The sequence below is a fragment of the Macaca mulatta genome, chromosome 7, assembly GCF_049350105.2.
Source record: "Macaca mulatta isolate MMU2019108-1 chromosome 7, T2T-MMU8v2.0, whole genome shotgun sequence".
In the NCBI taxonomy this organism is placed as follows: domain Eukaryota; kingdom Metazoa; phylum Chordata; class Mammalia; order Primates; family Cercopithecidae; genus Macaca; species Macaca mulatta.
In genome coordinates, this window is record NC_133412.1 from 104,461,954 (window position 1) to 104,477,329 (window position 15,376).

Genomic DNA, 15,376 nt, shown 5'->3' on the forward strand with positions numbered 1-15,376 from the left:
TCAAGCTCTGAAATGCTGCATATTTTGCCTTAAGCTTGAAAATGAAAGGTCTATATAATTTTCAACAGTCACGTTACTAATGGGAGTGTGCTACAAACACTGCAGGAGTAGAAAAAGTTGAAAAGCAATGGTGCCAATTTATAATTCCAAATGCAACTCAATTTTTGAGGTAAGTCCAGATAGAAACTGGTGACATGGTAAATCTTTTTTTTTTTTTTTTCCTGAGACGGAGTTTCATTCTTGTTGCCCAGGCTGGAGTGCCAATGGCACGATCTCGGCTCACTGCAACCTCCACCTCCTGGGTTCAAGCGATTCTCCTGGCTCAGCCTCCCCAGTAGCTGGGATTACAGGCGCCCACCACCACGCCCAGCTAATTTTTGTATTTTGAGTAGAGACGGGGTTTCGCCATGTTGGCCAAGCTGGTTTTAAACCAACCTCAGGTGATCTGCCCGCCTTGGCCTCCCGAAGTGTTGGGATTACAGGCGTAAGCCACTGCGCCTGGCCAGGGGAAGTCTTAAAACCAATGACAACGAACCACTTCAAAGGAACTTCTGGTTGATGGCCTTTATCTTTCTACATTCAGTAGATACAATATTAGAAGCCAGATATTGATGTATATGTTGCTGGAATACTAAGGAAAAGTGTTATTTCTCCATCTGGGATGTAAAGAACTTTGTAATAACTCAGAATAGATGAAAAAGAAGAAAAAAAGAGACAGGTGACCACATAAAGTTTTGCATGTCCCACAGATTTATACAGTACATGGGACATTATAAGCACCCAATATATGTTTATTGATTTATGAATAAATATTCCAAATATCAATTTCAACATTAATGGGAGAAAAATGAATCAATATAAAAGAGATTTAGGAGCTGATTACATGAAAGCTGCCCCCTACTCTCCAAAAAGACTAGAACTGAGGGGAAATAGCTATGTATATAACATATAACTTTGTACATAGTCTAGAGGATAATTAAAATGTGTACTGGGATAAATCTAAGATTCAAATAAAAGAAACTAAGAACTGGTTTACAATTTTATACTCACACAGAGGCAGCTAACCAGGCTAGACAAGTTGACATGTCGTGGAGCAAACATATGAAGCTGCTGAAGGCAAGAGATGGCCTGAGCTTGAACAAGGCAGTCTGGGTTATCTTGCATTACTGCACAACCCAGTAGACAGGAGGCCCTTAAGGTAGAAATTGAAGTACTGTTACCTAAAATAAAAAGCAGAAAGCTTTTAATAATTGGCCTATAAAAACATTACTCTTTAAACATATATTACAGGTTTTAAAATTTACTTCCAGTTTTGAGCTTACAAATCTGTGACTTACAATTTCTTCTACAAAAGTAGGGATAATCTAAGTGACAGGTTTTTAGATTATTCTTTTTTTTTTTTTGAGACAGAGTCTCAGTCTGTCGCCCAGGCTAGAGTGCAATGGTGCCATTTCGGCTCACAGCAACTTCTGCCTCCTGGGTTCAAGTGATTCTCCTGCCTCAGCCTCCCGAGTAGCTGGGACTACAGGTGCACACCACCATGCCTGGCTAATTTTTTGTATTTTTACTACAGACAGGGTTTCACCATGTTGGCTAGGCTGGTCTCGAATCCTGAGCTCCAGTGATCCACCTGCCTCAGCTTCCCAAAGTGCTAGGATTACAGGTGTGAGCCACTGTGCCTGACCTACTTTAGTTATTCTTAATTTGAAAAGTTTATTGCAACACAAATTATTATGCAAAGAAGAACCTAAGACTATCAGTAGGTTATACCAAATTTTCATAAAAAGTGGAATTAGAAATTGCCAATAAACTTAGCCTCGCTTGTATTAGTTAAGAATTACTTTCATGTATTATAATCATGTAATACTATGCAATTTGAACAGCTTGCAATATTTGAAATTTTGGACTTAGCCATTTATTTCTTAAAGAGAGATCAGAGCTCTTTGGATGATTCTGCTTCATGTCTGTCATTTTAACTGTTAAGGAAGGTATCTTTAGGAGATACGTAATTGTCGAAATATTGTACTCTGTCTTTTCAAGGTAAGATAAATCAGGCTGAACGGCATTTATACATTCATTTAACAAAACATACAGCACCTATCATGTGCCAAGCATACAGACCACGAACTGAATTCATTTTTATGTGTATTATTTTTAATGTAAAACATCACAAAAGCAGCTATGCACACCTTGTAGCTCTGGACCTAACGTGGTAATAAGGGCATTCAAACAGCGACCAAGGCTTTGGTGAACTTCAGCATGAGTAGGAGGCACATTTAACAACAACATTATAATAAGAGAAAGGGTAGGTTCCACATGCACATAATACAGTGGGCCAGCAGAATCAATGATCAGTGATAGAGAATGTAATGCCCAGGTCTGTAATGACAAAGAAAAACAATTAAAAACATTACAGCAGCATTAAGAAACATAAAATACATTAAGTTGTTCTTTTGTTGAAGCAAGTAATAAGGTAACAGCAAATGTGTATGCTACTACTAATGCGGAAAGAGAAATGGAGGACTTCCAACTCAGAGGCAATCATCTAATTTAGAATGATATAGTTCATCATTAAGAATTGCAAGTAATAGTTGGTACTTTAGCTAACAGCTTGAATCAAATCTAGTTTGTTGAAAAACTTTATTGTTTAATCTATAGAAAGAATGAAAATTCAAGTTTTTAAAAAGATGCAACAAAATCTACAATTACATTCAACAATATGGACAAATCTCTTGAACATAATGTTGAGTGAAGAAAGCCAGACATAAAAGAATATATGTTGTATGATTCCATTTACATAAAGTACAGAAGCAGGCAAAACAAATTTATGCTGTTGCAAATTAGGATAGTGGTTATCCTTGGTGGGGGTAAGTAGTTAACTAGAAGACAGTATGAGAAGTGTGTATGGGGTATTGATAATGGGCTGTTTCTTGATTTCAGGTGGTGGTTACATAATGTACTGTTTGTACATAGATATGTACATTTATGACAGGTGCACACACGCACACAGATACACACACACACACACACACACACACACACACACACTATGGTTTAAATGAAAAAAGACTGGCCATATACTGATAACCACTGAAGTTAGGTGATGGGTATAATAGATTCATTATAGTATACTTTCTAATTTTGTGTATGTTTTAATGTTCTATAACAAGAAGTAAATTAAAAGCTCTCTCTTCAGAAAATGAACTGAAAAAGTTTTATTCCTCTTATCAATGGATGTATAAGAAAGCTTACAGTACTTTAAACGCTGCAAAAATGAGCTTCTATTTGTTAGGTGAGAGACAGCAATCAAGAAAATTCAGAAATGACACTGGGAGCTGTGGAAAGTATATGAATTAATCAACAAAAAAGGTATTCAATATAAAACTAGGCACATTCAGAATAGACTTGTTGAACAGAGAGAAGAATATAACAGAAGCAAAAAGTACTATATATAAAGACGGGTGAAAAATGGAAACCTTGTAAGTCAATTCAGTCAAGTACTAGATGAAGTGGAGGAGGCAAGTAGTAATATGGTAATTCAGAGAAGGAAAGCTAACTGGATTAAAGCTTGATGAGATGGTGGTTATACTGGATCTTAAAAGACTAAAAGATGTGGAATATCAAATAGGCATGTAAGGAGAGAAGAGAAAAAGAAAATAATGTAAATGTAGACATGAGAATGACATGTGGATAAATCATCTGTAGAAGTGAACACTTTGAAGTAATAACAGAAAACATCTATGGAGTCAGTTGATGGGACTGGAATAAAGAAGTTGATTCAAGAAGCAATAAGCACTTTGTCAAGCTTTTCTGCAGGGAAGTGGCAAGATGAAAATCTTTTAGGAAAATGAATTTAGCCTTATATCTAGAGAGAGTTGGAAAGAAAAGGACTAAAAATATGACGAATTAGGAGGCTATGACAGTAATTCGGCACACATTAATAAGGGAGACAGATAAGATGACAGAAGGGGAGTAAAAGAACAGGAGAAATAAAAATCATATATTTGATTAAGATAGGAGAATGATGATTTTATTGACAGAAATGGGTAAGATATGTACAACGATATGATAAAGTGGTTAAGAACAGGAGTTTGGAGTCCATGACTTGTGTTCTTGATCTGATTCCATGATTTATTAGCTTTTCAGTTGTGAGCAAGTTGCTTAGCTTCTTAAGCCTCAGTTTTATTTCCCCATAATGGGCTATACACCCTAACAAATTATTACGAGGACTAAGAGAATTACTACGAGACTTAGAAGAATGTATCGTAACACCTGGACCTATTAAGTTCTTTAAAATAGTAGATGCTATTATTATTATTTAGTATTATTATTATTTTTTGAGATAGGGTCTGGCTCTGTTGTCTAGGCTGGAACGTAGTGGCACAATCTGGACTTACTGCAACCTCTGTCTCCTCGGCTCAAGCCATCCTCCCACCTCAGCCTCCCGAGTAGCTGAGACCACAGATGCTCACCATCATGCCCAGCTAATTTTTGTATCTTTTGTAGAGATAGTGTTTCACCATGTTGCCCAGGCTGGTCTTGAACTCCTGAGCTCAAGCAATTCACCTGCCTCGGCATCCTAAAGTGTGAGATTATGGGCGTGAGCCACCACTTCTAGCCCGGTGCTATTATTAAGATGGAACAGAGATACGTTTTCAGAAAAACACAATGAAATTGACTTCAGACATTCTGAGTGTGGGAGAAGATTTTAATTTTAAAAATCCATCAAGGTTAACAATGGCTTCCACAATTACTATGGGGGGAAAACCATATTCACAAATTATTAATGTTCAATATAAACACATTCTGCATCATCTACAAATCATGAATTTCAAGGGAAGTATCACATGAGGTACCTACCTGCACATCAGGGGAAGTGCTGTCCTGTGCCAAAGTATAAAGGATTCCAATACAAGAATTTAGGTGTTGAGAAGAACTTATTCCTCCTAAATACCTATGTAGGGACCCCAAGGCCAATGAGTGTCCTGTTCTGGTAACCACATCCCTTGCTGATTTCAATCTGTAAATATGAAAATAAAAATAAATGGTAATCACTGCAAAAGAAAAAAAAACCAAAAACTAATGCATGTACATTGTCACTTAGGCAAAGCTTTTTATATGGATAATTGCAAAATTTAGAAATATATTTTTGGCTAACTAATAAAAAATTCTGAAGTAACCGAAAGGCATCTTGCAAAGGAAAACATTTTGAATCAAAACGTCTTCATATTATTGATTAGTTTAGTATGAACAGTTTCAATGTCTTTCATATATACACATGAAGAAGGTTTTTAAGACAAACATTATTATTACTTTATCATTAAGTTACATTTTAAAAACTCAAATGCTGAGATACTTCAATTTCATAGAGTTTCAACTTAATTTTGATTTTAAAATTAAATAGGCCAGGTGTGGTAGCTCACGCCTGTACTCTCGGCACTTTGGGAGGCCAAGGCGGGAGGATCACTTCAACCCAGGAGTTTGAGATCAGCCTGGGCAACATAATGAGACCCTGTCTCTACTAAAAAAAAAATTTGTTTTAATTAACTGGGCATAGTGCCACAAGCCTGTAGACCCAGTCACTTGGGAGGCTGAGGCTGGAGTATTGCTGGAGTCCAGGAGTTCGAGGCTGCAGTGAGCCACGATCACACCACTGTACTCCAGCCTGGGTGACAGAGCAAGACCTTGTCTCAAAAATAAATTAAATAAAATTAAATATGAGAAGTTAACGTTTATTAGGAATTTATTAGAAATTACTGTGTGCTCATTTAAGTGGTTTATATTTAGCCCTTCTTTAATACTCTCAACAACCCTGAAATTCATACTATTATCAGTTCCTGTTTATAGATGAGGAAACCAAAATAATAGCTCAAATAGCTCTCACAAAGTAACCAACTATCAAATGGTAGAGCTGGGATTAGAGCCAAGTTAATAACCTGACTCCAGACTTCAAATCAGACATACATATTGAGTAGACTCCAAGGTCAAAGTGCTATGAATACTACCAGCACCATTCCTAATATAACTTATTATAGATATATAATACAACCACAAAGTTTTATTTGTAGGCTTTTTCCCCATATTACTTTAATATTTACTATCTCATTTACCTTAACATTCTTAAGTAGGTAGCGCAGTACCACCTGGAATAGAAGAACACTGGCTGAGAGGATTAAGTAATCTATTGAAAGTTATACAACTGATAGAAATGAAAGTACAGGCCGGGCACAGTGGCTCACGCTTGTAATCCCAGCACTTTGGGAGGCTGAGGCGAGCGGATCACAAGGTCAGGAGTTTGAGACCAGCCTGGCCAGCATGGAGAAACCCCGTCTCTACTAAAAAAATACAAAAAAAGTAGCTGGGTGGTGGCATGTGCCTGTAATCCCAGCTACTCGCGAGGCTGAGGCAGGAGAATTGCTTGAACCCAGGAGGCAGAGGTTGCAGTGAGCCAAGATCGTGCCACTGCACTCCAGCCTGAGCGACAGAGCGAGACTTTATCTCAAAAAAAAAAAAAAAAGACATGAAAGTACCGTTTGTTTCCTTATCTGCAGCCTACAGTCTTTTTTCCTGTAGTTTGTTCTTATTACTTATCATATATACATTTTACATTATAAAACTGTATAAATATTTCACTATCCTAAAGTCCATCCCACTGATGATCAATTATATCACTCATATAGATTCTGATCTTTATTATATAAAGACTATAGCTGAAATAGTAATAGTTTTATGTGCCAAGATCAGCAGGCCAATTTTTATTTTCTTTCCTTTATTTTAAAGCAGTCAACATTTGACAATTTTTCTTAGTTAAATCTCAGCATGAAGATCTTACTAGTTCCAACAAACCAGAAAGCTATACCCAGTTTTGAAACATAGCCCCTGAGTATTAAATAAGAAATTCACTTACTTGTCAAAGCTAACTTGAGCTAATCCAGCAGTAAAAGCTCCATCATCAAGCACTTGGGCTAATCTAGCCCACGCCTCTGCAGCTGCACATCTCAGCAAGGGGTTGGTACTTTCTAGGGCTCCCGTAACTAATGTTAGGGCAAATCTTTTCAATTCTTCTGGACCTAAACATCCCTTGGAGAGAGCCACGTACTGAAATATGTAAAGAACAACCCAAACTTACAATTGTAGTAAATTATCATATCCAGTTAGGAATGTATATTCTGGATAACCAAATCCAAGTATGTTCATACTTGGATTACTACTTAAAAACAAATAAGAACACAAAAATCCACACTGATAATACAAATATAATTCCTTTTTTTTTTCCACAAAGCACTTTAGAATTTTAAACCTCCAGGCAGCAATATGGCAATCAATTATCATTAAGGTATAAATGGTTTGAAGAACATTTACAGAGATGTCCACAAAATAAGCGACTAATGAAGTCTATCATATTTTACTGTACGTAGAAACGGTAAGTCATAAGTAACAATGAGCTGGATTTGGTCCACAGGCTATAGTCCATCAATCCCTGGCCCAGGATATCAGGATTGGTAGGTTAACGCATGGCTCTATGCAGAGATCATAGGTTTGATTTCTAACAAGTTTTATGTGGACAAAAAGTTAAAGGAGAATTACAAATCCTGAAAACTTTTCATCAGGAGATTAAGAAAAACGAAGGAAAAAAGAGCATTTTAAAAACATCATCCTCCGACAAACTTCATTGGCCACAAATTTTTTAAAAAATGAAACAAACATTTAAATAAATAAATAGAATTACCTTCAAGAAACTAGAAACTGAAGAAACAACATGTAACTGAACCACTTGCTGACGAGCTCCTTTTGTGTGCTTTATACTGTCCAAAAGCTGTTCCAATATAGGAAGCCTACAATCAGAAATAACAGGATTTAAAAGCAAAAAGACTTTTTTTTTTTTTTGGAGATGGAGTCTCGCTCTGTCATCCAGGCTTGAGTATATTGGCACCATCTCAGCTCACTGCAACCTCTATCTCCTCGGCTCAAGAGATTCTCTCACCTCAGTCTCCCAAGTAGCTGGGATTACAGGTGTGTGCTACCACATCCGGCTAATTTTTGTATTTTTAGTAGAGTAGTAGTTTCACCATGTTGGCCAGGCTGGCCTTGAACTCCTGATCTCAAGTGATCTGCCCACCTTGGTCTCCCAAAGTGCTGGGATTATAGGCATGAGCCACTGCCCCTGGCCTCTGAATACAATTTAAACTTCACACTTTAGGTTCTTTAAACGACTGCAGTAATTGTAAGTGTGAGAATGTACATTCCAATAACTGGAAAACTAAAATTTGAGATACCAACAAAAGTAGTCAATACTGATATAACTCCACAAAAATTTATATGTAACACATAGCCTCACAGAATTTGAGGCAGGAAGACTGCTTGAAGCTAGGAGTTCAAGACCAGCCTGGGCAACACAGTGAGACCTCTTATTTTACAAAAAATTAAAAAGTTAGCCAGGCATAGTGGCACATGACTGTAGTCCTAGTTACCCACGAGGCTGAAGCAGAAGGGTCACTTGAGCCCAGGAATTCAAGGTTACAATGAGCTATGATCATGCCACTGCACTCCACCTGGGTAACAAAGCAAGATCCTGTCTCAGAGAAAGAAAGAAGAATAAAAATGATTTGAAAAGTGCTAAAAAGGTAATGTTAAATGAAAAAAGCAAGGGTTAAAATTGTTTTACATATAGTATAGTCCAAAGTATATTTTCAAAGCATAGTTGGGGATTCAAAGAGCTATGCTGCTTCTGGCTAGCTATAGATGCAATTATAGCTCATTGCAGCCTCGACCTCCTGAGCTTAAGTGATCCTCCAGCCTCAGCCACCAGAGTATCTGGGACTATAGGAACACATTACCCACACCCTGCTAATTTTTTTTTTTTTTTTTTTTTTAAAGAGACAAGGCCTCACTGTGTTGCTCAGGCTGGTCTTGAACTCCTAAGTTCAAGTGATCCTCCAGCCTCGGTCTCTGAAAGTACTAGGATTATAGGGTAAACCACTGTGCCTGGTCATTTTTCTTCTTTTATAACGTTTCTAAATCCAAATTTCATTATGTACATGTACTAAAATTTATTCAACCATTCGACTACTGGTGAGAAAAATGTTCCAATTTTCACAATTCTAATTAAGATAAATATAAACAATATTTCATGTCCTTATAGAACAGAGGTTTTAATTCCTTATGTCAAGATTAAATACATGTAACCATAAAATAAACCACCCCATTTTACCATTAATTTCTCTCTTAAAACATTGTTTCTATGCCCTATACTTCCTTTTCCCTCTTTTCCGCCTTTAAATGAGAAACCTGAAATATACTGAAGATAACTTTTTCAGTCGTAAATTATCTTGATGGCAGAAGGGTAAAGATTATAATTTTATCTTCATCTCCCTAATAACTTGTGTTTGGCATGTAGTGTAGACAGTCAGGTGTGCTTGTTGAGCAAGCATAAAAGACAACAGATCAGGTAATTAAACACAGGGCATGACTGGCTGAACATGAAAATACAGATATACTTTTATCTGACCTTAATGTACTTTCAATAATATCCCTAAGTCCTTTAAAACTAGATCTCCATCATTCTACTGAGGCTACAAGGCAAGCGGTCCTGTAAATGGCAATTTTGTTATCAAATCAGAATAGACATGGGGATCGTGCCTTTAAAAAACCTAATTGTACAAGGAGTTAAAAGAGTAAAAAGGAAGGTTTGAAGCTATGTGTACGTCATATGGGTTGGGGAAAGCAGTATGTATAAAATCAACTTATAAAATGTAATAAAGGCCAGGCGCAATGGCAAACACCTATAATCCCAGCACTTTAGGAGGCCAAGGTGGGCAGATCACCTGACGTCAGGAGTTTGAGACCAGTCTGGACAACATGGTGAAACCCCATCTCTATTAAAAATACAAAAACTAGCCAGCCATGGTGGCGCATGCCTGTAGTCCCAGTTACTTGAGAGGCTGAGGCAGGAGAACTGCTTGAGCCAAGAGTGGAGGCTGCAGTGAGCTGAGATGGCACCACTGTACTCCAGCCTGGGTGACAGAGCGAGACTCCGTCTCCAAAAATAAAAAATAAAAATGAAAGTAAAATGTAATAAAATGGTGGAGTACTAGCAATACTTAGAAAAGTACTTATTTCCTTACATCAATGTTGTGTTTGTTGTAATAAATTTGAAAAACTCAGAAAAGCACATGAAAAATTTACCCCAAATCCCACCACCTACAAAGAGCCGCCATTAACATTTTGACATCTTTGTTCTTGTCTTTTCTCCCTTAGACATATGAATAAATTTTTAGAAAACAGAGATAGTTTTGTACATACTTTGTTAATAACTTATTTTGTTTCCCCTAAACAACATTATCAGGGATTTTCCCATCTTATTAACTATTATATGGTTTCACTATAATAGTATTAGTGAATAGGTATTAATATTATATATTCTGGCAATATAATTTATTTAACCAACTTTCTAGTTTGGATAATTTATGCTATTTCTAATTTTTCTTATTACAAATAACATGCTAAATATCTTGCATATGAAACTTTTTCTGGTGGCTCATACCTATAATCCTAGCACTTTGGGCGGCAGAGGCAGGAGGATCCCTTGAGCCTAAGAGTTTGAGACCAACCTAGGCAACATAGTGAGACCTTATCTCCACTAAAGAGAAAAAAAATTAGCCAGTGTAGTGGTGCCTGGCTGTAGACCCAGCTACTTGGGAAGCTGAGGCAGGACGATTGCTTGAGCTTGGGAGACTGAAGCTGTAGTGAGCCAAAATCACACCACTGCACTCCAGCCTGGATGACAGACCGAGATGCTGCCTCAAAAAAAATTAAAAAAACAAACAAAAAAAGCTTTCTCTCCATTGTTTAAGTGCATATTTAAGGCATTTTTTTTTTTTTTTTTGAGATGGAGTCTCGCTGTGTCGCCTAGGCTGGAGTGCAGTGGCACAATCTCAACTCACTGCAAGCTCTGCCTCCCTGGTTCATGCCATTCTCCTGCCTCAGCCTCCCGAGTAGCTGGGACTACAGGTACCCGCCACCATGCCTGGCTAATTTTTTTGTATTTTTAGCAGAGATGGGGTTTCACCATGTTAGCCAGGATGATCTTGATCTCCTGGCCTCGTGACCCACCCGCCTCAGCTTCCCAAAGTGCTGGGATTACAGGCATGAGCCACTGCGCCTGGCCAGCATTTTTTTTTCAAGAACATTATTTATGCCCAAAGCACCCTATAGGAAGATTATGGAGGGTAAATGTGACAACAAAGGGGAATTATGAATAACTGTGTGATCAAGTTCCCAAGTTTAAAAACCTATAACGTCATTATTAGATCATATCCTACATCTGTTACTGTGAAATTGTATCACACTTAAAGTTATAAAAATACATAAGGTTAGAGATTAAGAATTATGTCATTCTGTACTATAAGTTGACTTATACTATTATTTCTTGACCACATTCATGGACCAAAGACTATAAAACAGGATTGTCAGAGCTCAAAATCTTTTTCTTCATCCTCTGCCCCCAATCCTGAAAGAGAATGAATATACTATTAACTAATCAAGGATTCAAGATATATGACACCAATTCCTATAGAGATCTCAACAAAAGATTCTGATCTTCAGGAAGATGGAGATGACTTAGTAATACTGAATTAGTACTCATAAGTAGTATCAATTATAACATATAATTATCAGTTTGGAATGAAATGATAGGTACTAAAAGTTTTAAGTCTAGATGGAATAAAAATGCAGTTAACTGAATAAAGGGCGAAGATGTAACATTTGAAAATGCTGACTTATTTTACATCATACATTTTACATTATATACCTTTTAGACAGAGGGTACACACGTATACACAAACAAAACAGTAACCACAAACAAAAACAAAATAATACTTTTTAGACAGAGGGTATATAATGGCAAAATTTTTTACTACTGAGAATTATAACTGTTTAAGCTTTTCCTCTCTGTCCATCCATTCACAAGTGACATAATTTGTTGAAGCAGTCCATTTATCAGAATCACCTAAGGGGTTTAAAAAATTTCAGTGCCCACCCCCACATTATGCATACCATACTAATCAGGATCTTCAGTATCTTAAAAATTTGTCTGGATAATTCCAATGTGCAAGTCAAGGGTGGAACAATCCTCAGGTGAATTAAGGAACTCATTCTTTGCAATTAGGTGAAAATCTATTTAAAAGCAACCACAAACACAGGCCAGGAGCAGTAGCTTACACCTGTAATCCCAGGACTTTGGGAGACTGATGTGGGCAGATCACCTGAGGTCAGGAGTTCCAGACTAGCCTGGACAACACAGCGAAACCCCGTCACTACTAAAAATAAAAGTCGGGCACGGTGGCGCATGCCTGTAGTCCCAGCTACTCGGGAGGCTGAGGCAGGAGAATCACTTGAACCCGGGAGATGGAGGTTGCAGTGAGCTGAGATGGTGCCACTGCATTCCAGCCTGGGTGACAGAGTGAAACTCTGTCTCAAAACAAAACAAAACATAAAATAAAGTAACCACACACAGGCTGGGCACAGTGGCTCATGCCTATAATCCTAGCACTTTGGGAGGCCGAGGTGGGCAGACCACCTGAGGTCAGGAGTTTGAGACCAGCCTGGTCAACATTATGAAACCCCATCTCCACTAAAAAATACAAAAATTAGCCAGGCATGGTGATGCATCCCTGTAATCCCAACTACTTGGGAGGCTGAGGCAGGAGAATCACTTGAAATCCAGGAGACAGACGATGCAGTGAGCCACCGCACTCCAACCTGGGCTGTCTCAAAGAAAAAAAAAGTAATCACAAACAATATATGATTGAGATCAATATTATTTCTTTTCTGTATAAAATATCTTGACTTTCCAACCTTTAAACATTTTTGCGTTAGAACCCTACAGTCAGAATAGAGAATCAGCTAATTTAAAAGACAATTACGTATGCATTAATAAATTGTGAATAAATTGTGCATTAACTTATATTAAATAATATATTATTTCCAACCTTAGGACAACCACATGTTATACAACTATTTAAACATAAGGCTAACCACAATAATAACAAAATGGCTTGAAATACTTGGTTGCTGTTTAAATATAGATACTTTAATTAAGACGTTTCTTCTCCATAACTCAAATGTATGGCTGAAAAGCAAACAGCCTGATATGTTACATAAATATCATATCTGGGACAATAGGAAATTAGAAACTTAACTTCACTATTCATGTAGTTTCTATCTTCTGGTTCTGTAACGACACCTACTGGAGACTGCTGATATTGCTTATAACCCACTTTCTGTACCTGGGATCTTGCCAGGTTCACTTCTTTATATTTACATTTTTGAGACAGGGTCTTGCTCTGTTGCTAAGGCTGGAGTGCAGTGGCGAGATCTTGGCTCACTGCAACCTCTAACTCCCAGTATCAAGTGATCCTACCACCTCAGCCTCCTGAGTAGCTGGGACTACAGTTGCACACCACCATGCACAGTTAATTTTTATATTTTTGTAGAGAAGGGGTTTTGTCACGTTGCCTAGGCTGCTCTTAACTGTTGGGCTCAAGCAATTTGCCTAACTTGGCCTCCAAAAGTGCTTGGTTACAGGTGTAAGCTACTGTGCCTGGTCATCTACTATTTTTATTCCAAAACAGTTAGAATCCTGTTTGTTCCAAATTTGTTAGAATCCAAACAGAATGATAGGGTTTGCTTTTATCTGTTCTCAATGTTTTTATTAAAACAGACAAAACCTCCCTTCCTTGAATATTCATTATTATTATTATAATTTAGGTGGGGATACAAAAACTATGAGCACATTAAAAAATTCATTAAACTTAATAAGAAAGGATCTTCATGAAACTATAATTAGGCAATAAATCTGAAAAGGAAAACTTCTCTAGAATAATAAAATCACTTTTTTAAGAGGAAAGGCTGTAAAAAGCATATTTTCTTTTTTGCTTTTCCACTTTAGACCCATCAAAGGTAGTGGAACCATTTAAGAACATCCTTAATTTAAATACTTTGCTTAAAAGGCCAGCCCTGTTTTATCCACAGTAGTTACTGGTATATTAATCCAAATTAATTATTTTAAAGTAATTATATGCTCTATAAAAAGGTAGTTAGAGACTAGTTCAAATTTCATCCTCTCCATGAATCTTTCTTTGAATATTCCAAATCACTGTAATTTTCCTCTTCATTCGTTAACAATTCAGTCATATATTCTCTTATCACCATAACCTTATAGTTACAGTATATACAGGAAACACTACAAATGCATTTGGAAAAAACATCTTTTGAAACTGAAGCTAGTAAAAATCAGTATAAATTTCATTCACTTTTCTACGCAATGAAAGCAAATTATTCTAAGACCTGTTTCAGAGAGGTGTTGGTGATGAAACTAAAATATTTTTCTAAGTCTTCACCAAAGACATCAAGGTAAATTCTCTAACTGGTATCCTCTGGAAGACATAACTGGATAAGAAGATATAATAAAAGCTATGATCTAGTCAAATGCATTGTTGTTGGTCGAGAGACAGGAAATGAATGAATGAATCAGTGTGGATAACAGTGATTTGTAAACTATTATTAGCCACAATAGCCTATGAAAGAGATTCACTTTCCATTTAGTTTTTCCGATAGTAACAGAATTTCCTGGATAGTGGATTTTGATGCCTGAGAAATGTGTATGTCCAGTTACTAATTAAGAAACTATCATTCTCAATGAGGAATCATTATCATCCTTTGGTTTTTCAAAACGAAAGTCCATTTTTGGGGGAGGCCATCTTGTATTTATTAATTTTTCACATACAATAGCATAGGATAGAAGTCCCTACATAGTATGAGGTATACAACATGATGTTTTTAATGATGTTTTGCTCATATATACATTGTGAAATAGATTACCACAATCAAGTTAATTAAACATCTATTATCTTTGTGTGTGTATGTGTGTGTGTTCTAAAGCACGGGGTCCCCAACCCCTGGGCCACAGACTGGTACTGGTCCATGGCCTGGTACTGGTTCACAGCAGGAGGTGAGTGGCAGGCAAGTAAGCATTATCATCTGAGCCAAACTCCTGTCAGATCAGCAGCGGCATTAGATTCTCACAGGAGTGTGAACCCTATTATGAACTGTGCATGTGAGGGATCATGTGCACCCCTCACAATGCCTAATAATCCGAGGTGGAACAGTTTTATCCCAAAACCTCTTCCTATCCCTACCCAGTGGACAAATTGTCTTTTGCCGAACTGGTCCCTGGTGCCTAAAAGGTTGGGGACCACGGGTCTGAAGTTCACTTTAAGTGAACTGATAAAAACCATTTAAAATCCCTCCAATTGAAGACAAATCCCTGGACCTATAATGCTTCCAAAAAGTTTCCAAGGTAAGAAAGCCTATGAGA

General features: G+C 37.2%; 1 protein-coding gene across 50 annotated transcripts in view; it reads right to left on the bottom strand.

Moving 5' to 3' along the window:
* The window catches only part of HEATR5A (HEAT repeat containing 5A), a 124,310-nt gene that overhangs the window by 47,583 nt on the left and 61,351 nt on the right, over positions 1–15,376 (bottom strand). For all 50 annotated transcript variants that reach the window (XM_077940874.1, XM_077940867.1, XM_077940860.1 and 47 more), the window contains 5 exons: positions 7,730–7,835; positions 6,908–7,098; positions 4,861–5,020; positions 2,190–2,379; positions 1,051–1,220 (listed from right to left, as the gene is read on the bottom strand). In XM_077940874.1, the coding sequence (XP_077797000.1) occupies positions 1,051–1,220; positions 2,190–2,379; positions 4,861–5,020; positions 6,908–7,098; positions 7,730–7,835 (817 nt within the window). The remainder of the gene's footprint in view (positions 1–1,050; positions 1,221–2,189; positions 2,380–4,860; positions 5,021–6,907; positions 7,099–7,729; positions 7,836–15,376) is intronic.